This window comes from Athene noctua, chromosome 19 (assembly GCF_965140245.1).
Source record: "Athene noctua chromosome 19, bAthNoc1.hap1.1, whole genome shotgun sequence".
Taxonomy (NCBI): Eukaryota; Metazoa; Chordata; class Aves; order Strigiformes; family Strigidae; genus Athene; species Athene noctua.
In genome coordinates this window covers 3,943,861-3,969,546 of record NC_134055.1, presented here as the reverse complement: position 1 = coordinate 3,969,546, position 25,686 = coordinate 3,943,861, and the positions used below count along the sequence as shown (strand labels likewise).

General features: G+C 38.7%; 1 protein-coding gene across 1 annotated transcript in view; it reads left to right on the top strand.

Moving 5' to 3' along the window:
• The first annotated feature begins 2,570 nt into the window (after window positions 1–2,570).
• The window catches only part of PPM1E (protein phosphatase, Mg2+/Mn2+ dependent 1E), a 70,891-nt gene continuing 47,775 nt past the window's right edge, over window positions 2,571–25,686 (top strand). The window contains exon 1 of the mRNA XM_074923096.1: window positions 2,571–3,047. Within this exon, the coding sequence (XP_074779197.1) occupies window positions 2,656–3,047 (392 nt within the window). The 5' untranslated portion in view covers window positions 2,571–2,655. The remainder of the gene's footprint in view (window positions 3,048–25,686) is intronic.

Genomic DNA, 25,686 nt, shown 5'->3' with positions numbered 1-25,686 from the left:
AGCACCGAGACGTTCTAAATTTAGCTTCCAGAATTACCGAACGCTGAAAACATTTCATAACAGTGCCAAACGCACCTCTCACAGATTAGTGCTTTACTTGACAATACATTGTGTTTAGAGCTTTTTTTGCTGGACAGCAGTAAGTAACAGCGTGGCTACCTTCTGTGGTAATTGCCCACCCCACTGTCTCCACACAGTGAAGCGATCGCAGGTTCCTGGCTGCCTCACTTAGCCATACCACCCACTGCTACCGTATGTTCCACATTGCAGGTTAATAAGAATGGTTTTTCACCTTTCCCTCCCAGAAACAAATGTCAGCATGGCTTAGAGCCATAAGCTCTTTATTTAATATTGAAGCAAAACAATGCTAACTTGACTGTAGTGCCAAAACTTGACAAAGTATCCTGAGTACAAAGTTCTACTCTATTTCATTTTAATTAGTGTCCTTTGCAATTAGACAAATGATGAAAAGCACATGGGGACTGCCAAGATGAATCAAGGACATCTGGTAACTTTAACATTTCAACATGAAACAGAGTAGGTACTGCTCTCAGATACTCTTATGTGCTGTTTGAAATAACTAAAAATATATACAATCAACAAAAATTTAAGAAAAAGGCTCCCTAAATGCTTTGGGATCTTTTATCGGATAGCCTTAATTGCTGTTTGTCATACAACATGAATCTGATTGTACATCTTGTTGAATTAACTGTTACTTCCCTAAAATGATGTTATAGGAATTTTTTAAATTGAGATCATATTACACGAAGATTATCTAGATTAATTTCTTAGAAACTCCAACTGCTTCTGAATTACTAGTGAAAAACAACTAATCACGAACTTAAAACTGCTTTTTTGATGCTTGCATTGATATGCATCCTCTTGAGGCTTGTGACTCACTGATGATGCAGTACACACAAACCTAAAAAAATAAAAACAAAATCCAGCAGTGACATTAGCAACTGCAACTGTGGGTTATCTCTTCAAAAAGAACTGCAGTGGTTTTTACCCCCTAAACCCACCTGGCATTCCTAAATACGTGAATGTTAAATTGAAAATATATAAATGGTATATACTGAAAAAAAAAAAAAAAATACTCGGGAAATATTCTTTCAGAAGCTATGCAGTTTTCTGGCGCTTTAATAGCTTTTGGCTGTGAAAGACTAAGACTAACTGTGACAATCACATTTTTAACTCTCAAGGCTTTTACATATTCACAAGATTGCAATATGATCAGTCAATGCAGTTGCCGGAAATATTCTAAAATTAGTTTGGTTCCGAAATAACAATTCACCAAACAGAAGACAGATTTACAGCAGCACCTGACATGCAGAGGTAATTACGACAGTGCAGAGAACAACAGGTTTCAGCAAGCTACTGTCCTTGTTACGATCCATTAAAATCTGTGAATATTTTTGCATTTGAGGCTTGTGATTTGGCCGTTTTTCAAGGTATATCTGACATTAAGGATATAGTTCCCTCCCATGTGTACAAGCTATTTTAAATGTGTAGCAATTATACCTGTTCATTGTTGGTATTTATGGACCAGACAGCCCCGAAAATAGCTTTTCAGCAGTAATGAATAAAACAAGCCAAAACGCCTTTCACAAATGAAAGGCATTTATTAGGCAGCAGTAGAATATCAACTACAGTTTGTCTCCCGCTGACTGATTATAAGTTTTACGTTTAATTCTGCGTAACATCTTCAGCTACTCATGAACTCCCCTCCCCTTCGCCGGAGCACGGAATGTGTAGATAGATCTCATGTATCATTTATGAACCCGCGTGGCCATTCAAATGAATGAACATAAACCAGTGGCAGAAGTTTTGTTGCTAAGGCTTGGAAATGGGTAACTACGACCCCGAAGCTCCCGTTCCCGGGCATACGGGGGGTATGTGGGAAGGTGAGGGCCGAGGAGCCCACGCCACAGACCCGCACACACCACAGGCTTTCCAGAAAAGACCTTTTTTTTTTTTTTTTTTTTTTTTTCCCCCTGTGTTTAACTGACACTTTCCCTCACGCTAAGCCACTCTGATTTCAAACCCGCTGTGCAGAGGCTCCGCCTGGCAGCCGGCCCGCGGGGCAGCGGTGCCCCCACACCGTGAGGTGAGGCCGGGCCGGGCCTCCCCCAGCCCCGGCCCCGCTTACCCTCGGGCCCCGTCCTGGCAGCGGGCGGGAGCCCGCGGAGGCGACACCGGCGCCGGAAACGATGAGCGCAGGGAAATCCTGAGGCAGAGATTAGGTAATAGGGAATGTGCTCTCAGGTTTCCTTCGGGTTCCTGTGAGGAACCTACGCGTCTGGCTGCCTTCGCATGACTCATCACATCGGCGCGGCTGTCAGCGCGCCTGCCCTCCACCTGCCTCCCCCCGCGGCCCCTCCCGGCCCGCTCGCCCTCCGCTGCCCTCCCCGGGCCCAGCCGCCCCCCCAGCCCGCGGCCCGGACCCCGCGGCCCCGCCCGCGCTCCCGCCGCTGAGGCGCGCTCCCCCCCCCCTTCCCCCTTCCTCCCGCGGCGTGCGCGCCCCCGCGGGCCCGGCTCGGGAGCGCGCGCGCAGGCTGGGCGGGCGGCGGGCGGCGGGAGGCGGCGGCCGGCGGGCAGGGAGCTCTCTGCGGGCGCAGTGCTGATCCGCCGGCGGGCGGCCGGGAATGCGAAGCAATGGCCGCGGGCGGCTCGGGCAGCAGCAGCGGCGGCGGCAGCGCGGAGGAGAAGAGCTACCGCCGCTTCCTCGAGCTGTTCTTGGGCGAGTTCCGCGGGCCCTTCGGAGCGGAGCCGGAGCCGGAGCCGGCGCCGGCTCCCTCCCCCCCGCTCCCCGCCGCCGACGCCGCGGCCGCCGCTGACGAGGACCCCGGGGCAGAGGGAGAAGCGGGAACGGCCGCTGAGGCGGAGGAGGGCGAGGGCGAAGGCGACGCCGGCGACCCTCAGCCGCCCGCCCCGCCACCGCCTCCCCCGCCGCTGCCCCCGCTGCCCCGGCCGCTCTCGGAGTACATCACGGAGGAGGAGGTGGAGGGCGAGTGCCTGGACCTCTGTTTGCAGCAGCTCTACAAGTAGTGAGTGCCGGGCTGAGGGGAGCGGGGACGGGGCGCGGGGCTGAGGGGAACCTCCTGTGCCAGGGGCTGAGGGAGCGGGATGTGGGGCTGAGGGGATCCCTCCGGTGTGGGGGGAGTCTCCGCTGTGGGGCTGAGGGCACCCCGGTGTATTTTTAAATGCTGGGGGGCGAGGGCAGGGTGTGGGGCTGAGGGGATCCCTCCGGTGTGGGGGGAGTCTCCGCTGTGGGGCTGAGGGCACCCCGGTGTATTTTTAAATGCTGGGAGGCGAGGGCAGGGTGTGGGGCTGAGGGAAGGTTCCCCCAGGCAGGGAGTGAAGGACTTTGGTGGCTGCTCGGGATCAAAGCGTCCTGCTCGGTCCTGTTCCCCCCCTGCCCAAAAGACGCCTCTGCTCTCTGCCCCCCTCCTTCCCTCTCGCCGGGACAGGGAGCAAAGAGGCGAAGGGGATAGACACGAGCATCCATCTGGAGAGCAGCTTGCTTGGAGAGGGAGAGTGGTGGGGAAAATGTCTCACGCTCTGGTGCCAAAGCAGGAGGGGGGTTTGCCTGTGGTTGGTTGTACTGAGGCTCGAAATGGAAATGTTCCCTGTGTGAGGGTTTGTAAAGGGGGAAACCTCAGCCAAGAAAGAAGGAAAGGGAGAACAAGAGGCAAGGAAAGAGAGGCAGTCCGCCCGCTTCCCCCCTCCAAAAAAAAACACCCACATCGAGAAAACCACAGCGTGCATTTACAGACGAGGGAAAAAAAGAGGAGTTAGCCTTAGAAAAAAGCTGTCCATAATGATTATGGGGCTCTTTCTACCGTCAGCTGGGGAAAGCCAGCTACATGTACGGAGGCAGTTTCCAGATCTGTGCTTTCTAAAGGCTGGTGCATAAAGAGGAAACAGATGGGATCTATTCCCAGTGTGAAAAGTCTGTGGACTGAAACCTAAAGATCAGTTACCAGTGCCTTGTATTGTGCTCAGCCTTGGCTTTGAAGGCTCGAAATAGAAATGGTTGTTAGTGGCGTTTCTTTAGGAACCTTTTTAAACTAATGCCACAGAAGGAGACAAATGAACCTGTGAAAATATGCACAGCACACCGGGGAGCTTTCTGCCATTGAGCTGATAATTGTAACGAGAGGTGTTACTCAGTCGCAAAAATAAATAAATAAAGATCCGGGTTTTACAACTGCATGGTCTGTTTCTATTCAATTCTCATCTGCCCTCTGCGTTTGTGGACGATAGAGACAACACAATGATAGCTGCGGAGGACAAAGCTCTCCTATTCACTCATGCTCCCCCTGCCACCTTTGGAAAGTCTTTCTCTGGAATACAGCAGCACATTCATAGGATGTGGCAGAGAGGAGAGCGCCAAGTCCCTTCTGCGTATTTAGAACGTGTTTTGTTTTTTTAAAACAGACTTGTGAAATCAAAAGTCAGATTAGTGTAAGTAAAGTTTTAGACGTAGAGCAGATTATTTTTAAAGTATTATTTAAAGTATACTATGAAATGATTTTGCACCTGAATTCCTCCCCCGCCCCCTTCTCTCTTCATGTCTCCGTACCCCAGACAGGCAGATTCCCCAGTTTCTGAGGCCCATATTCATGGATGAAATTATTAAGGAAAAAAAACCCAACAAACAAACCCAAACCACCACACCACCATATTGAGCTGATTCTTTATATAGAGATAGCTCTTGCCAGGTTGTGGAGTTGCTTTTTTTTCAGCCTTTGTATAAATCTTTTGATGGCTGCTGAATGAAGCATCTCTTTGGCTTTGTTTTGGTGAAATCAATGCAGACTTCTTTCTATAAGCACCTACAGTATGAAGCAAGAAGCAATATCTACCTCAAAATTAAGGGAGCAGGGGATCATGTTGTTAGAAAATGGTTTTCCAAAGGCTTAAATATTTTGTTAATGTATAGAAAATATATTTTCAAATAGCAAGTTATTATCCTTTAGCTGAAGATTGCTAGACACTGATTTCTATCTATCTATCTATCTATCTATCTATCTATCTATCTATCTACCTTCAAAATGTAATTCTTTAAAATACTATAAGCCAAATCTAATAACTTTCAATAGAGCTAAACTGAAATAGCTTTTTCTAGAGTGATGGTGGAAACTGAGGTAAGTGCAAGTATGCAAAACTGTTCTTCAGGTAAAGTATTGTATCTTTGGTACACTCTCCAGTCACCAGAGAAACTTAGAACTGTCACAAGATTATAAACCAGGCAAAAGTAGAATGTCTTCCCCCTTTACAGCTAAGGGTTCGACTGGTCAGATGATTCCACAGATGGGAAACTTCATGCATATCAGTAAAGCTACTCTTGTGCCAAATGGTTATGACAGTGGTTAAAAAAAAAAAACCCCAAAAACCAACAGATGAAAACTCATGTGAAGGGGAATATTTTATTGGTATGTCATTAGCAAGAAAGACTACATTGTGAAGGCATGTTTTCTGTAACTGTAACTATACATTAGTCAAATGACTGGTTTGTATTATATGTAGCATGAGGATAAAACCCATTAGTGTGAAAAATCCAACAGCTGTTTTTCAGCTATTTTAAGCACACCGCTTTAGTTCTTTCTGAGGGAAGTAAGACCATCTCAGAAATGAGAACGTATTGCCAATCATGAAAAAATATAATCGTTTTCTGCCACTGTCTAGATCAGTATCAAAGGGTTCCTATTTCTGAGATCTTCCTGCTATTTTCCGAAAGATTCATATTCCCCTTTGAGATTTCCAGTTCCTGGTTTCTTTCTAGAGACAGCATGTGCTTGGAAAATTAGATTAATGTAATCTTTATATCTGTCTAAATGCCAGAAAATGTGTACTGTGTGCTTTCTTAGTGATCCTCATCAGAATGAAACTGATCTATAGGAGGTATGTTAGATGAAGAAAATAATCAAAAGAGGGTAAGGTTTGAGGAATTGCATTGGAACATTGGCTGACAGCTTGGAAGTTCATTTTGTGATTATCTTCTACACTATCATATTCAAGAGAAAGCTATATAAATTAAATATTTTCCACGTAGAAAGAAATATACTCGGGACTTAATCTGTTAAATATGAGACCCCCATTGCTTGCTTCCATTGAGGAGCAGACCTCATTTCTGACTTATTTTAAAGGAAGAAGTTACTAACTTGATGTAACAAAGTTATAGATCATGTTCTGTTCTTTTCTTCTTCCTACTGATACTTTTCTTAAATCTAATGTATTTTAAAAGCTGGTTCTTGACAAGACATCTGAAAAACTAATCAACAAAGATGTGGTTGCTAAGAGAGGAGAGGGCCAGGCTTTGTTAAATTGTGCTCCCTAGAAGTTGTGCCACTAGGAAGAAAAAATTTATCTTGCTGTTACATTTTTTTTTTCCCTGTACAAAGGAAATAATTTGAAAAATTCAGTTGTATACTGTTCTTGCTTTTCTTTTTCTCTTTTTTTTCCCCCAAGCTTTGATGAGGATATAGTTGATATTGTTTGTAGGTTCAGGTTTCCTTTCAGTGATTTTGTTGGTATAATTGTTTGTTTTCAAATATTCATTTAGAAACATCTCTAGCAAGCTTAGAAAGCAGATCTATTTCTCTAGTGTTGAGATTTGCAGAAGGTAGCAAGTAAAATAAAAACAAAATTTAATGTTATGTCATCTTAAGTGCTTAACTAAGGCACTGATGACAAAATTATTATTTTGAGGACTGCAAAAATCTTGCTCTGACTTGGAACATGAAAAGAAAAACTTTTAAGCACTGCCCTTTTAGATTTCTTCACAGAATACTACACAACTTTCAGAGAATATCATAGATCCCTAGTTTAGGATTAAAAGATGCAATATTTGAAGTGAGATTTCCTTTTTTTTTAATTAATCCTTTCTTTAAAGAGAGGATATATTTTTGTTTAGGTTTATGTATTCCCCACAATCTTGCTATGAAAAATCAAGAAAGGCAATGTAGGCTCAACCTTTTAACATTGGAACGGTGTCAAATGTGGGCAGTAAATAAGAATGGACTTTTTGCCCCTCAACTTGCAATTTTAAGCTAAAGAGGAAGAACTTTTCATGGTGACTTTATGTGAGCAGTAATCTGTTTTTATAAAGTAAGCTCTTAAAAACAATGTTCTGTCTGCTGTGAAGAGACTGTATCCTCTCCCTTTAAAAAGCAGATGTACATGTTTTTAACTTGCTTTCTTAACCCCTGTCATATGAAAGCTGGCATTGTTGTCACTATCTGCAAGTTGAAATTCATATATTATGCTAGATGGGCTTTCTTAGCACCATATTAAATAGGCTGTGATGCTTTACTCTTTTATAATTTGTCTTTTATCACCTATTCTATTGATTGCAATCTCAAAGCCCTTTTAGGAAATATAATTAGCTACTTGCCATCTCTAATATTAATCATAAGGACCAGCAAAAAAGAAATACCATCCTTTTTAAGATGGTACTTGTTTCATCTTCTTTTGTGAGGTTTTACAATGGAAATGTTGATTATGTTGGCCAGTGCTTACGATAAATGACTGGAGTTTGCACCTGTTTTGGGAATTTTCTAAGGGGTAATGAGGAAGTTTGACAGAGACTGTTAAATTTCCCTCCCCCAGCTCTGTTGATGGTTGGGTTCTGCACCTTAGCTTGTTCCTGGGTAAGAGCATGACAATGTTACGGCTGAGGGAGGGGAGGGGAGAGGAGGCAGGTTTGTGGCTGTGGTAATGTCTCCCTGGAGCCCCCTCCACGATTAGGAATCTCTTCCTGAGGGCGGTTGTTGAGCTGGCTGCTGCCAGCCACGTGCCATGCAGCGCACAGCAGTGGCCTGGAGTCCCAGAGCCTCAGCGCTGAGCACCAAGCGAACATTTGTGGGGATGGCTGCTGAGGCCGACATCCTCAGACCCAAGGGACTTTGGTCCTAGAAACCATGGTGCTTCTCTGTAAAGAAATTCTCAAATCATCCGATAGAAGCGCACGCAGAAAGTCGAGAACTTCAGTATTGTTTTTAATGCCTTGTTACTCTTTAAAAAAGAACCTACTACAACATTCCACCCGTGTACCGGATGATGGTGATGGCATAGCGTGCAGAGACGGGCACGTTTTGTACACTTTTGGCTGGAAATCATGATAGTCTCCAAATAGGTGGTGTTTAGTGATAATCACTTTCAAAACACAACTAATGGTCTACACAGGGAGAGATTCTTTACATTGCTTTTAAGGCATATTCCGTTCATGCTCCCACGCTTTTAAAAATACTGAATCAAATCAGATATTTTGATACTCCTCTTAAAAAAAGAGTATCAGCTAAAATGAGCTATTTAAATTGCAGATTTACATTTTGTAATGGTTAACATATATGGTGACATTTCAAAACTTACTAATTTATGATTAAAAGGATGCTGAGTTTTTCAAGTGCAATGGTGACTATGCTTAGAAGTTGCTTTATATAGCATTAAAAAACCCCATTTTTAGTGAACAAATTATGGAAATATATTCATTCCAGTGCTTTTATTTCAATGAATGTTGTTAGTAGTACAACAAATTAAAGGGAATTAATTTTGCCAGGAGCTTTTCACACCAAGATTTTTTGACCCAAGAGCAATTTGCATGATTCTACTACTCCTAGTGAAGCTCTTTGCTTTTGCATACGAATTGATTGAAGAATTAGATGTGTGTTAACACATTCTTTTTTTGGACCTTATATAACCACTGTGAAAACTAGACTGACTTATCAAGAAAGAATATATATATGAATCTGTATAATAAATTTTACTTGTAATAAGTCACTTTTTATAAGACACTCAGAAACCTTTGACTCACTAAAATCTTACTGGCCACCTTGTGAAACTGCTTTTGACTGTGATCTTTTGGATGTGATGAGCATGGTGGGCTTCATTCCTTTAGAGACTTTGTTTAGTAGTTCTTTTTTTCTGGCACAAAACACTCTGCATAGAATATTTTTATCCTTAAAATTCCTCATTGTAATTCTCCACCTGTTCTTTGAAGAAAAGATAGTCTACTTAGTTGTGGTTCTTTTCACAAAATATTTTTTTTAAAATTATTGTTGCTCATTTTAAATTTTAGTTTGCTATACAGTATGTTAGTAGAAATTCCAGTGCCTTGACTGTTCTGTCACTGGTGTATGCTCTCATTAATTTTTTTGTCTTGCTAAATTGCTTACATGATCACATTAAAAACAAAAGCAATAGGGCATGTAGTACACAGATAATGAGAGCACTGTTTATTCTTATATTTAATGTCACTCTGAAATAATCTCTGGTTGTTCTGCACCATTTTCTTTCCTCATGTTATTTGGTGTGTACTGGTTTTTGGTTTGTTTTCTCCTAGGTAGTATTCTCACTGACTAGGAAAGATAGGTGAAAAATGAGAGGAAATGGAGTTAGCGCTTTAAAACATTAGATGTTCTTTGAACCATGCGGCAAGACTGGCTTATGCAATGCAATCATGATTATGTAATGCAAATGGTTATAAAATTAAATGTGCCCTGGACAATATGTGTCCATGACATGCTAGTAATTTTCAACAAAACCTAAAAAACTAAACTGTACATGGTCATTGTTACATGTTATAGTGTAGGTCCTCCTCTTTGGTTTAGCTGAAATCAACCACCAAACAAATATTCTAGATTTTTGTTGTTAGAACGTATTAGTGATTAGATAAAATGAATGCAGATTGTGGACTTGTTTTGCAGCAACATTTCTGCTGTGCCTTTGTACTTCATTATGAAGAAACAACATTACCCGCCTTTAATAAGACATTTCATAAAGAAGTAATCATTGGAGTAATCAATTAGAACTGCATGGGAAATAGCTGCCCTTGAGTACTTCAGTAATTAATACAGAAGTTAAATGAATTAACTAGATTGCAGGATTACCTCAGTTTATGTTTATATTGGATGGAAAACAACTAAAGGCAGCTAGTGATTGAGGAACTGGACCAACATTTTAAGCTGTAGTACTGCTCACCGTAACTCTGTATGCATCAGTTGAAAAGTTTGATATTTTGTGTTGGTAGAGCGGGATTAAAAAGTTGACTGCTAAACTTTGATCATGGGAAAATGTGCTTGGGTGCAGACAAGTCTGACTTGGGAAACATTTACTCTTTCTTGTAGCTGTAATGACAATAAAAAAAATATTTGATTAATTGGGTAAAAATTATGTGTAGCATGTAGCTCCTTAAAATTCATTTTCTCAGAGGATATAATTTTGAAGCTCTTTTGGTTGGCTTTTTATGATCCAGTAAGGTCTGTTAAATTGTACCTAACAATTTTTCAAGTTTAGTTTCTTTTGCTCTTCATTTACAGTAAAGAATTTGAGTACTTTCTCTCATTTAAGAATATGATTTTTTCATAGGCTCTGTACTTCCATCATGATGTAACTAAAAATAGAAGCAGCATTTAAAAATAGTCCTTGGCATTTTAACTTCTTGGCACTGTCTCTAGGGCTGTTCCTTTCACCTCAGGCTATGACCTTCTTACTGAGGTTCAAAAATCTGAAATGAATGTGGTAAGTTATTCCTCATTAGTGTTACGAACATGCACTCTGCATGTTCTATTCATTACCTTCTAGAATGATTCTTCTACTTTCTGTCCTAAGTTATGGAAGTCTGAAACCCCCACACTCTAGTTGAGAATTCATAGTTATGTGTTTTCTTTTTCTGTTTCTCAACACGGAAAATGCTAGGTAACTAAAATTTGGGCTTCTGTGTATACTAGCTTCACCTGCAATGACCTTTTGCTCAATTAGACATTGCTTGATTAATTTTTTAAATTATGTGATAGCACTGATAAAGCTTATCACGCAATTTATTTTTAATAAGGTATTCGGTTTATTAGTTCGTAATAGACCACCTGAAAATCAAGGGAAACGTTCAGTTCCTGCTGGAACCTGTGGGCCCAGTTGAGAACAATGGTAAACTATCTAAAATTCCTACCTGCATAAAAAGTAGGAATTTAAACTAATAAGCTAATATAAACTTACACACTTACATGTACAGCATGATATGTATTTTCAACTCGGGCTTTTACCAGCTTTTCTTATAAGTAGTGTCATTCTGTTTAAGTCACCTAATCATCCTGTTTGAGGCAAATATGATTGAATGCACGTATTTATATATAAAGGTACCTATCTTAAAAGAGTTTATACTCCTAGCTGTCTTATTAACTCTTTCTTCTGAAAAGCTGTGTAAAAACCTACGTGTTGGGTAACAAGAAGTCAGAAGCTCAATATTTCTAGAGATTAAGAACAACACTATTGTTTGGGGAACAGATATGCTTTCTGCTTGCAGAACATGGGTGCATTGGGTTGTGCTTAGTTCTGCTTTCTTACTAGAGTGTACTCCACAGAGAATATGACATGTTTTTGTTATAAAATGGTTTTAATCTTTCCTCTTCTTGGCACTCCAAAAATGTTATGTCAGATTTTAGAAGAAAAAAAGTTGGGCCTAACCTGAACTTTTAAATGTGAATCATTGCTGAAAGTGCCCCCAGTAGAAATGAGTATTGCTATAAATAATGTGCTGAACTGCTCAGGTTAGTCTATGTTATGTTCACATAAGTATTTATTACAATATTTAATGGACATCTTGGATTTTTACTAAATATTTCAAAATTTTGACACATGGGAGTGATTTCAAAGTGGTGCTTGTACATATGATCCCTCTGCGATGGCAAATAGTAGTAACTAATAGTAGATTTGGTTTGCTCAAAAAGGATGAAATTTGAGCTATATTCATGTCTTGGAAATCTAAAGAGAAAGTGAGCTATATTATTAATTGATTATATTTGATCAGAAGAGAGAAAGAACTCCCCCCCTGACCAAATCCTTTACCGTTTTTTTTTTAAAAAAGTGTGAGCTCTTTTTTCTGGCCTTTAACCTTTTACCTCAATGGTACAAACTGCGTAAAATCCATAAAAAGAGTTGTCTTCCATATAAACAGAGGGTTAGAGCTATCACTGTGTAACACTTGAGCAATTCCCATTGAAATAAGTGGAGAAAAGAAGATGCAGCTTCCAAGAGAGTCTGGTCAGGGATGTATCCCCAGGCTACTTGGTTGGAGAACTGAGCCTCTGTTAACTCATCCGCTCATCTTCCCCCATGCATTGTTCATTTGAGAATGAATTTTCAGTGGTTTAAACTTTCCTCGTTGGTGTTAAGCTTCTTCAGTTTGACTGATTATGATTGACCCAAATGATCATATAGAATACTTAAAATCTTGCTAATTACATTATATACTAATTTTAGAAAAACGTTTTTGAATATTGGATACTTTTGGTGTAGCACCTTACAAAACTGAGTTGGTGCAATTCACATTCGCTTTGTTTTTATAAGTGCTGGTGCTGTCCATGACATACAGTACAGTCATTTTTAAAAACATAAGATAAGCCACAAAGTTCTAGATCTAGCTCTGGGGATTAAAGAAAACATAGTTTCTCCTATGAAATTACTAAATATCCTAAAATATTTAAAAAAAAAAAAAAATCTTGCAAACTCTCCCTATGTCTTGGGAGATATGAGAAGAAAGGTTTGTCAACAGGAAGTAAAACCAGGCATTTTTGATTATCTAGAATCCGTATATAGTAGAATACAGTAAATCTGAAAAATGTTTCTTAAATTCATCCTAACTAGTTGAAAATTTCATGCAGAAAGCAATGAACTCTAAATATTTTGATTCATTTTTTTGTAAAATGTGTTCTACTTCTATTAATGTAATTCTATATTAAATAGATTTTTTAAAAGTTACAAAATTCATAATTTACGTGTTACAAAATGTGTAATTTACTTAATAGAAAGCTAGTTTTGCATTAACATATTGAAAGCTATTCAGTTTAATTTAGAGTCCTCTGAAAACTGATGAAGTAATGCAATTTCTGTTTCCATGCTGTGTCTGTGCATCTTAACAGCCCAAGAAATATTACAGTATAGTGTGTATGTAATATATATATGTACTTGTCTGTCTGTCTATCTAAGCTCTATTAAACACCAAATTTTGATCAGTCACTTTATGAACAAAAATTATCCAGCCAAACAGAAATTCAGAATAAGAAGGGAGTTTCAAGCTATCTTGCAGTCTCATCCTCTTTATTATAGAGTGGAGCAAAATATTAAATCTGGAAGTAACACCTTGTGTGGGGGGATTATTTTTTGGTTTTAATTTTGAGAAAATTGCCACCTGAAACAGAGATAACAAAAAAACCCCCCATCTGTTGAGGAAGTACGGAAAGAAAAAGGAAAGCACTTTGAGGAAGTCTGCTTTATATTTGTAAAGACACGAAAAACACCTAATCAGGTCGCATGAAATCATCAGACAGAAAGAGGAAGAAAGAATTAAATAATAGCACAAACTGACCCACCCATGTTCCTGCCATTCACTTCTTAGAAAATCATTGTCAGTCTGTGAAATGGGTCTGCAAAGTTTTTTATAATCCCCGTTTTATGGTGGCAAGCTTCCTAAACTGAAAGTTGTTTACGCACTACTGTATCTGGACTTACTTTGACCCAATTGCAAGATTTTAGGGGCTGTGCTGTTACTTTAAGTTAAAGAAAAGATCTGGTACTTTCTCATGCTCTTGCTTTCATGTGGGTTTGCTATTAATATCTTGTTACCAGTTACAGATGCTTTTCAGGGACCTGTTTTAGGCTTCACTCAAAGGTTTTTTGGAAAGACTGATAAAACAATTCAACTGTCTCCTTTTAGTGGTGAAAAAGGGACGACACTGTTCTATTTTGCCCGTGGCTATCTAGCAGAGAGAAAAGAAAACATTCAGAGGTGTTAAATCCGGAAAAAAAACTTTTTTTTTTTTTTTTTTTTTTAAAGGGCTGCTTCTATGTGGGAGTAAAAGCTCAAGTTTCTGTAAGCAAGGAAAAAAAAAAGAGATTGGGTTTGTTAAAATTAACAAGCAAATAATAGCATAAGATCATATAGTATTTTAAATACTATGTGCCAGCAGAGGGTTTTTCTCATTTTCCAATGTGCTCACTACTGCAAAAAATTAAAAATGCAATATCTTCACGTTATTCTGGTAGCCTTGTGGTGTATTCTATAATGGGATCTTGCGGGATTTTGCATCTATAGGCATCTGAGAGCTGTGTAGAATGAGAATTCAGAGAGTTTGCTAGAAAAAGATTGCTGCAAAATGGATCTTGTGAAGGTAGTGAAGAAAACTGTACAGAATGAATCAGATCTTTTACTAGAAGCAGTAGCACAGAATTGTATGTAGTGTCTGGACTCTTGCAATACATTCTACAGGAACTCGTATTTACTTTTCTTAGTTGTTCATTTCTGGTGACAAAACAATGTTATCCACTGGAGCAGTAGGGAATATGAGTTGCTAGTCTCACTGAGAGCAAGGTTAAATGACATGATAAAAGTTATTACAGCGAGAAGTCTAAAATAGTTACCCTTGTAGTAATACTGGTAGCAGCAATAAACATGGAAAATTTCAGGAAAATGCCAAGCTGGACAATGTGTATGGAGTTTAATTTGAATTTTCTGCATGTCAAGAGCTTCCAAGTTATGTCAAAGGAAGTTTGGGCTAAATAAAAAGACACAGGATATGACCCTCAAAAAATTTCTACTTTTAAATCCAAGAATAAACTAGCACATCCTGTAGCTTCATAAACCCTTATGTTTCAAAACTGTGTTAATTAATTTACTGTATATTTATCCTCCTTTTTGAGAAAGATGATTTGCTTTCCTTTTCTGTTCTATGAATAAAGAAGGATAAATAAAACAGGGCAGGAGGTTGGAAGAAATTAGTAGTAAAAAAAAAAAAAAAGCAGGTCAGTCTTGATTTAAAAGTAAACATTAAAAAAATTCCTCTCCACTTAAGAAAATCCTTTTCCTTCTTAATCTTTTCTCCCCCTGCCAGCAAAAAGTGTTCATGTTTTTCTGTAGTTATAAAACCAAAGACAATTACATTGTGCTGCTGTTACAAATAAGTATCCAGAGTTGGTAGTCTTGTTTGACATGTGCTGCTCTTGTGTCACAATAATAATGAGGGAAGAATATACAAAAGAAAAGGTAAAGTAGTAATGCTGTCAGACCAAGTAATCATGTCACAATTTAGCTCAAAACAATAAAACTGACCTGAATTTAAAACAATTGAGAAAAAAACCCTGGTGTTGGTTTTGCTTCTGCAAAATGTACTTAGAAACATTTTAAACTTTTTTCAATCCAGAAGCTTGGAAGCTTTCCTTAAAAAAAATAATCTGAAATTTGAAAGTACTTGTTTTTTCAAATAGTTGAAACTTGAAGTAAAGCACAAAATAGTACAAAACTTGCCATGAAATTGCACAAGTTGGCATCGAGGGATGAAACTGTGCCTTCAGAACCATAATTCTCAAGTACTTCCTTTGGGCCACAGTTTTACCCACTGTACAGACATTTTTTATTTATTTTTTTAACCTGTAAGAAAAGGTTAGGTGTGATACGCTGCGGTAAGTGATTGAGCCTGTGCTGTTATACCTTCTGGGATATTTCTGGGCTATTAGCCTGTCAGGTGAAATGTGGACCTTTTCCACATAAATAGAAGGTAACAAAAACTTGTGATGTCTTTCAAAAGATTAAATGTCCAGCTGTAAAAAAGACTGCTGAAATTTCATCATACTATAAATACTTAATAATTTGCCTTTCAGGGTTTTTTTTGTGAATAAACATATGGGGTCTTCTAGACTGCTCTTGAGACTTTTTTTTTTAATCTGTGATATCCACGTTCTTTCCTTTAAACATTTACATTGTCATTGATGAGTACTTTGAAGCTTCAAGAATTCCTCCAAGTAAAGTATTTCTCACCACTCAAACCCTGAAAAATAGTTCTTCAAGGGGATGGGTGATAGAATCTGTAACAGAGGAGTTAAGTGGGGTTGTTTTCCAACATACATAGAAGTCACTGATGAACACTTTAAGAATAAAGGGACAGAATGAAAAAAATGTAATAGACATGGTGTCAAAATAATTTTCAAAAAATGGTAAGGGCATGAGACCAGCTGAAACATCAGATCAACTAAAACACTATTAAAAGTAATTGCTAGCGTGCTCACTTTAGTCAGGTAGCTACCTGCTAACTTCATACCTAATGGTCTGTGTTTAAACACCTGACTAAAATGTTCATTGAACCTAATAACCTAATCAGTTCCATTTAAAGTCTGGACAGCCGAAATCGATGAAAACTAAAGGACTAATGCCCCTTCTCCCTCTCCAAGGTGAAAAACTATATATTCTATTTGATTCCTTGGTGAAAACTGCACATTTTTTCTGAACCATATTCACTTATTCAATAATCTAATTGTCAAAAGTAGCTACAGTGCAACAGCTTTAATATTATTACTATGGATTTACAGAATTGTAATCTTTCTTAGGTTTCACCAGCCTCTTTTATCGGTGTTGAATGTTTCTTCCGTGACAAAGAGAGGCTGGCAAGTTAAATAGATGGTCCAAATTGTTTTGTTCAGCTGATGTTTCTGTGTTCAAACCGGCTATAGATGCTTTTATACTTCCAGGAACAGTTGAAAAAGGTAAATCTATCATTCTCTATCAGTTTCTCCTCATTTATTTTACTGTTTTATAAATGGGGAATAAGAATTTATCATAGTCTAGAGGTCTCAAAAACCAGAAGTACACTGATGTAGCAAGCTACCCAAGAAACTGGTGTTAATGAACTTTGGTTGCTCCTTGTTAGAGATTGTGAGAAGGACAATGTACTTAGTTTCAAAGGTCAAAGACTGCAACTAATCTACTCATTCCAGCCCCTAAAATACACCAATTTGGATGGAATTCATAATTAGTAGATTTGTTCTTTCTGATATGTGAGAGGGATTGGTAATTGTTCTTTCTCATATGTAAGAGACCTGGTACTGTGCTTGCTGCTGGCAGATTTAAGCATGGAGTGATATGTTGACTTAATATCAAAATCAGGAATTTGCCACTCTATTAAGTATATTTGTAACTTCCCAGATTCCATGTTCCAGCCTACATCTTGGATATCCTATAAAAGAAAGCATTTCACAAGTATTCCTTTGCTCCAGATTCATCTGTTTTTTCCACCTCCTGGATCTGAGTATAGTTTACATGTGTTTGTGGTGTGAATGCAGTTAATTGTATGAGGATGATGCTATTCTGTGTATTTGCTTGCAAAGGTTAATTATTCATTTGTTATAATCTGAGAAAAACAAAAATACACACATAAGGCAGTGTATTTTTAAAACAGCACTGGTAGCTAGATACATGACTGATCAATTTTACTGTAACTTTTGCTGTTGCTTTCTGTGTGTAGTTATAAAACCATTACAGTACTATTCATGAAAATGCTAGAGACTGCTAGTGTTAGTATGAGTAGAAAATACAAGCTGCTAGTCTCTTGGTGCAAGGGTAAGTGACATAAAGATATTTTACAGTGAGGTGTTTAAAATTACTACCCTTATCATAACACTGGTGGGATCAACAAACTGGGAAAGTTTCTGAAAAATGGCAACACAGACAAAGCACTTCAGGGAGTGTTACCCTTGATATCATGCTTGAAAATATCTTTCAGATTATTTTATCTCTGCAAACTATTGGCCAAGCCATAGTGTTCAATAAAAAAAAATAAAGCATACAAATACACAGCCTAGATTCTGTCTAAGGCAGCTTTTACCTGTACCCAGGAAAGTAAGCAAGCTTGCCCATGCTCACCAGTAGATCAGATTCGTTTCTTTAGTTTAAAATAACATGTTTGTAAGCATACTAAAAAAATACAAAAACAGTTAATTGAGATGTTGGTGTGTATATGTAAGTTCTTGTGCTGATTTTTTTAAGCATGCAGGAAAATTCTGACGATAAAATTTTCCTCTAGATCATATTTCAGAGAATGCCATGTGAATGTAAATAATCTTTACCTGCTCTAAGTTGATTTATATCACTGGCGTATAAAAGAGGGAATAAAGAGTCAGGGCTGATGTCTCAGTCAGGAGTTAGGCCTTACCAGCTGCAGGGAATAGACTTCTCTCAATAAAGTATATGAGGCACCTCACTGGATGACTGTTTATATAAAAAATAGCTATATAGCAAGCTAGTTTGACTACATATGACTCTAAACCCATTTCCAGTTTTTACTGTGCTCTTAAACTTTGCCAAATTTGCTTCTGAGCTGTCGTCTCCCTCCTCCTGAAGAACAGCTAAACCTGAAGAAACAAATCTGGATGGTATATAATCCTTAGTACCCACATTGAATAGGATTTCTTCCTATCACTTATCTCTCTATTTGTATGAATAAGTTTCATTCAAGCTCTATTGATCACAATTAAGGATTGAAATTAGAAATTGACTTTCATTAGCTCGAGGCAAATTAATCTCAAGGCACTACATTAGGTTGTACTCACTTTCTGTTAGGGAACTTGACGATCAGGTTCAGTTAGAATCCAAAAGTGCAGCAGGAGGACTGTATCCCAATATCTTAATGTGACAGCTCCCAAGGGAATTACTTTCTGAAGCAGAAGAAGGGAAACTGGAAACATTGAGGGGGTGGATGCAGACAGATATGACAGGATTCTAAGAACCTGGGATTCCTGATGGCGTAGGCCTTCAGAGACCACCCACTGAGCTTTGGCAGGTAATAATCTAGGAAATTATAATACACTTATTTTAAATGAATCTGTTGAGATGTTTGATCTGAGATCTTCATTACGCATACAGGAATGCTTTTGCTGCTAGAGCTCGGTTATTTTACCAAATTATATTGAAGACAAGAAGAGATTTCAGAATGGATTTTGTAATGATGTAGCATCCAGTTAAGCAAGTAAAAATATGACCAAATACTACAGAAGCTAGCATCATGATATTCCTATAAAAGAAGAAAGTTCAGTCAACCTGGATCTGCTTTTACTGAATGGTACAGGCACGTATCCTCGTGCTCTGCGTGTGTGTGCCTATGTAATTATATTGTAAAAATCTGGCATGCAGAAGAACTGTGATGACTAAAGATCTAAGATTTAATCCCCGCCCCCAACTGTAATGTTTCTACAGAAACTTCCTTCAACAGAGTAACTCTGCGCAGATGATGGAAATTGCTGTTTGTAAACATTTAAAATAAGGTGTTTGCATTGTACTACATAGCCTCATTCCTTTCTCACAAAGCCACCAGAGAGATTTTCGTCTTACAGCTAACCAGCTTAAGCGTTCTGGCTAGATCTCTGTATGCTATTACAAAAGCATTCCACCTTCTCCCCCTCCCAGCCCCATCAAGCCTGATCAGTTATTCTGAATCTGGAATATCAGGCAGTGTGTATGTAATTGGGGGAAGAAATGGAATATATTTATTGGTGGCAAGGGAGTTTAGCCTCTAGCGGGGCGAATGGTGGTGTGCATAATGAGGTTCAGAGCGTAAGATTTACTAGCATTGTAAAGGAATTCCTGTCAGAGTGTGGCTCTGATGGGACTTATCAAAGAGTACATGCTACTTATCTATCTTTGGCAGAGAACTCTAACTCCGTTTAACTGTCAGCGCATCTATAATCCTTCCAAGTCTGGAATTGTTGATAGAATGCCAGATATCTTGGATTATGTATTGTCAGAAAGAGTAAAATCTGTGGTTGTAATATCAAACAAAGCAAATGCAGCTATTTAATGAAATAATGCTGAGCTTTTAATATAGCGTAACATAAGCCCAGATTATTTTTTTTTTGTTAACCTGAGCCATTTCATTATTGTATTGGAGATAAAATAGAGAGATAAAGATTTTTTGGGTTACAGCTGCCTAACTACAGATAGGTAGCACAGACAAAACTAACAAGTTTTTTTTGTTATTTTTGCATGATGAAAGTCTTAATATACACATTGTTGAAATGCTCTTAGTACCTTCGTGGCCTTATGAACGTGGCATTAAAATACACTGGAAATGAGACAATGTTACAGCGTTCAGCCATGAAAAATGATGTCAAATAGGACAAAACAGCCCAGTGTTGAATGCTGTAATCAGCAAGTAGGCTATTTTAATTTTAACTCTGCGTAAATCAACATCTGTCTGCTTGGCATTTTATCTGTAAAAGCATACGCACACAGACACACATGCATACACAGGCTCTGTAAATAATTATATTTTCATTTAGGCCTGATAGAGACTGTTTCTCTCTTAAAAATGAAGTCCTGTGTTAAATCTGGGAACAATTTCTGCCACCTGCAGTACCAGGAATTAACTCAGGGGTTCTTTCAGGTTTTGGTGGTTGTTCCTGCCCCCCCTTCCCCAGTCAGTGCTCACCTAAAATTGCATACTGCTGGCAGTTCTACTGGTGGTTTATGTGGTAGCGACAGCCACATATGAAGAACCAGACCAACACCACCAATTCATGTCATCTCGGTTCCTGGCCAAATGAGTAGATGCTCATCACTTTTGGCTTTCTTGATATAGCTGCCATTAACTTTTGACATTCTTACGGCGAAGACCACAGCACCTTATATCCTTACCTATCCCTAAGATATGTCTGTTAACAAGAACTTTTAAAGCAGGTGCATTATTCTTGTTCCCTATCAAAAAAAAAACCCTCATGACAATTGTTTTCTTCACCCATAAAAAAGCCCTTGGGCAAATAGCTCCTACAAGCCTACATTTGTCTTCATTTCCTTTACAACTCAAGGGTAATAGCAGTTCTGGTAAAATAAATGTTGATTTTAATGCAGTTTATTCATCGTGCCAAGCTAATGAGGCATCATAAATATATTTTTGAATGTGTAAAACCCATTGGGGGTAATTGCTAGAGTTGGATAAAAGATACAGTGTCTTCTTGATTCCCTTGTCTTGCAGACAGGAACTAGCTGAGCGAGTCGCTGTTGATTCAGATTTTTTTCAACCTGCAGTGGTGCAAATAGATTCTTTTTCAAAATTCTCCAGAGAAGAAATGTGACAAAGCAAGCCTGTCTGGTTTTTGAGTTTATCCCCAGAGATGCAATAAACTGGTGGAATTGGATCCAGAATTTCAAGAAGTAAAATAAATTAACGTTTCCATTTCACTTCTGCTTGACGCACTTTGTTTATAGGATCTTGGCTGAGAGTACTTTTGTTGTCCTTGTTTCATTTACCCTTGTTTGCCACAAAACTGGTTTTGGGCCTAAAGAAAAAGAAAAGGGTTACCTGTCTATATTATACTGTCTATTGATAATAAAAGTGATCTTGATCTATGCATAACAAGTCTGCAGTTAGGGTTAGAAAATGTCTGCCAGTGTTTAGAAGTGTTTTTCATCATACAGGGAATTACAAAGGCAATTGGTAGGCTGGAATTCCTTTCACATGGGCTTCTCGTTTGCATCTTAAGTAGATACTTCCTCATTAGTCTGAGAAATGCAGGTCAAAGCCGCCAGTCAAAATCCAGTCATTTTTCTTCTGTGTCCTGCTGTTCATCTCCAGGAAATTTGGGTTGAATGAGTGAATATGGACTCTCTAATAATTCTCAATATTATTTGTGCAGGGAGAAGCAAATTAACCTTTATTTGCAAAACTACCTCGCTACAGTGCATGTGTATGAACTCAGTGAAAGGTTTGTTATTCATGTTGATATCTTACTGTGTTTTGCAAAGTTCAAGAGAATAATATTTTCACATCATATTCCTTTGGGTATGGTGATCATACTAGTTAAGATTTCCTGTAAATTGAAATGTTACTTTTAAGGTCATTGTTCTCAATGCATAAGAACGGAAAGAACATGATGCATTTGTAATGAAAAAGAGTATTGCTATGGAAAAGGTCAGCATAAATTGATCCTCTTGTGTATACAGAGGTTCTGATGTCAAAGGTAAATGTTCTGGTATCAAATGCCTTGGAATTTCTTTAGCTACAGTCAATGCTCTCAGACTCAGCTCTTGTCTTCTGAGTATCAGCTTGTCTGAGTTGGTACTTGGCTATGAGAACCTGACACTAACATTTATCACGAACAGGAGAACCAGGAGCAAAACCAGTCCAAGTGGCAACATCCTGACTTGCCAGAGAAAATTTTCTTGCTGTCCTTCTTCTTCCATTCAGATTTTAAATTGCCATTCCGTCTTGGGATACGTTGCAGGTATCCTTCTAACCCAGGCATAGTATGAATAAATTCAGTGTAATAAATTCAAAGAGCAGGTGAAGGCTCTTAAACTGGGCTGTCAGGTAGTTCAGTTGATCATCTTTCATTAGTAAAAACTCGAAATATATCTCAATGTTTTGAACCTCCTTTTTCTGGGATGGGATATGACTATGAAACTGTGACATTTACTCTGTAACTGTGCTAAGCTATCGGTATGATGACTGTGCTGGGTTGGCCTTGCCACTGTAAACGGGCTGCACTCCATAACGTTGCCCTGACTGGAAAAGGCCTACAGCATCTCATTCAGGTGTCATGAGCCAGGGTCACGAGAGCTACAGCCTGAACACACCGGGCTGGAGTTTGAGGCAGCCCAGGAATGGAGGCCCCGATCTGGTGCAGCTCTGCTCTGTGTGGAGCCCAGCCACAGCCCGCACAGTATGAATGATCACATTAGATAAAATGCAGATTAAACCAGCAATTCATGTGAAGGGATGAGCACAGACGAGGGAAACTACATCTCAGGGCTTGTGTTTTAAGAGTGCAGGAGTGTGGTTAAGAAAATCTTTTGCAATGTCTGCGTTTCCCTTTTGCCTATCTTGCCTCCAAAGCGGTTAAGTAGATAAAACACAGAGGGGTTTTTTGTATCCTGGAAGAAGTTTAGGTGAAAGTGCAAAGGAGGATATCTAAATTACCCCAGGCTTCTTTTTGTGCTTATTTTGAAAACACTAAACAAGGAGTGTTAATGGTATTTTTATGATCTATTAAGCTCTGAAAATGTTCTCAGGACTTACATAAATGTCTATCAGTAGTTCAAGTTTAAACAATAGCTCCTGGACCCTAAACCTTGTTTCTTCTTCTTGTTTCCCATTGGCATTTTTAAAGCCACTTAATATTTTCTGAAGTACAAAATAGGTGTAATATTGACAACCTCAGAGATTATATAGGTGTTATTTAATATACCTCAATGGTTGCGTGTTGCGGAGTCTGAAGAACGTCAACTTAAAAACGTAACACTACCGATTGGGAGAACTGCAAACTAATTCAGAAATCCTCTGAAATATCTACACATATATAGCACTGTTCGTTATCATCTTAAAAATATATAGGGAGAAGTATGTTGCCTAGTAAAATATTTTGGGGGAAAGGCTGAATTTTGGATTTGCCTTGTGAAGATGTGCTAGAGCCTGACAGCATATCCACTAGATTGCTGTTCTTTCACAAGTGTGTTCAAGTGACTTTTTTAAACAATATCAACTCTTAATTATTCCTCAGAGAGCAGCTGTTCCATTCCTTTGATCATTTTTGTTGCCCTTTTCTGTACTTTTTCTTGTTTGTCTGTGTGTGTATGCATTGGGAGGGGGAAGGTGTAAGGAGAGAAACCTGGACCAGCATCCTATCAGAGGTAGTATTGAAGTTGCACGCACACTCGGGGTTTAAAAAGTAGTATAACAACATTCCTGTTTCTAATAATTACTACTATTGTATTTGTTTTATTTTCCTTTAGTGAAGAGTAAGCTGGCTTTTTAATAGACATATTTATTATAGCTTACAAGATGTTTCTTCCAAGTGGTAATAGTCAGTTCAGAGCTCACTCTTTTGTATGTGAATTTAGGATGGACATTTTTTCCCCATGTGCCATCCCTTTGCATTCATGTAGAGTGTGATTTTTGCCTGCCACTTCGCCACCATCACCCAACAGCATAATGTTGCTGCAACTAACATTATTCTATCCTGAGTAAATATTATATTAAGATATGTCATTTAAGAGAAGGTGTGTGTATAGCACACTTTTAAATGCTTAACAGATCAAAATAATGAAAATAAATTGCTCCTGTGTTAAGTGTAGGAGAATGCCTATGAATTTTAAACAACTGGCCTCGATTATCCTTCCTGCTGTGGTGCTTTCATTCAGATAAGCCTGCAGCAAAGCACTTGGCCTAAAGATGTTCATATGCTGTGGCTCTCCATGGAAACAGTCGCAAACCATAGAAAACAATTCAATTCTAAAAAGGCCCAATCTCCTTTCCAGTTGGCTCCTAAAATAACTTTTAGTTCAGCCTCACATGTGCTAATTGCGAGTTAACTAGGCAAAGGCTGAAGGATATTGTTAGAACCATTTTAAGGAAAAAGTTAGGGACATTGTTACGACTACCATTTCACTTCTACTTCAGCTGCTAGTGTTGTCTTAAAGAATGATCTGTTCCTTCACCACTGAATTTTAATGTTGTGCCCCTTTTGGAAAGCTGAGGATTATGAGCTTTACTAAACTCATATTGTGGAATCCTGCTGTTCGTTAACCATTTGCATTTTTTTTTCCAGATGCAGAAATGATAGTTGAGGTTCCTTTTTCAAGCTCTTTTGGCAGCTGCTGGTTTGGATGTGAACGATCTTGTTTGTATTTCCCTGTTCTTTCCAGACCAAACCACTTTTTCTAAAATGCATAGGAAGGAGAAAGAATCACCATTTTGGTTTAGTTATAATTAGCCTGAATTTTAAGCCCAGCAGACAGTTTCAGTATCTATTAGAATGAAATTTGTCTTAAGTTCCCTTGGACCTCAGTACTAGTTCATTGTGCATCTTTTTTTCTTTCATAGCTCTCACATAGTAAATTTTCCTTGAAAGAAGATTGTATATAAGAAAACAAACCAAATTATTCTGCCCATATGTCAGGGATACCCAGCAAAGTATATTTTGCAAACATGACAGCTTGATCCAAAAGGCATAAAAAAGTCTTTCCTGCTTTAGTGATTTTTAGGTAGTGAGTACCATTGTGAACAAATTAGATATTTTCCTGATATGCTGATGACATACAAACCCCCCACTATTCACAGGGTTGGGAACTGGGACAAGAAGATAAGTCAAGACTTTCCTGAATGAATGCCAAATCCTTTGTGAACTGTCTGAAATGCCACTAGAGAAATGACTAGATTATGTTGATTCCTTATCACTAAGAGAAACAGCAAATGCTATACAATTGCTCCAGTCATGTTGCCATGACGTGACCTCCTTTGGGTAAATCATGAGCTCCTTTTGGAATCAAAATTATTTTTATCTTAATTTTTCAAGGCTCCACCTTGTTTTAGTCAATTTGTTTCCTCTTTGTTTATGGCCTGTGCTCTACCAGCTTCTCACAGTCTGATGTTCCCTTGTGCAGCCATCAGTCAACTCACCTTTCAGACCCTCTGTACCTATTATATTTTCTCTGATCTTGAATGATATTCTGTTTTCCTCTCATCCTTCAGCTCTTTCTTCAAGATTAATGTTTCCATCAGCCTTCTACTGCTGACTCATTCCTGGTCTCTTAACTGGCTTGCTCCTACAGATTGTAATATGTCAACCTATGATAATAATTTACTTGATAGAGAGAATGACCAAGAAAATATATGGATAATTAAATAACATAATTTCCCTTACTGTTATGTGTCTGTCAGGTGTCTGCTGCATGAAGCTTAACGATTTAGCTTATTTTTGTTTGTATTATTGCATGTATCCAGCCATGGGCCTGGAGAACTGAGGCAGACACTGAATTAGCTGCTCTTTTAGAGATGATTGTCCTTTGTTCAGAAGCTGAACAGCTACTTTCCTTCCTGACAATTCTGTATATTTTTCTACTGTTTTTCATCCATGAGTTTTCAAACACAT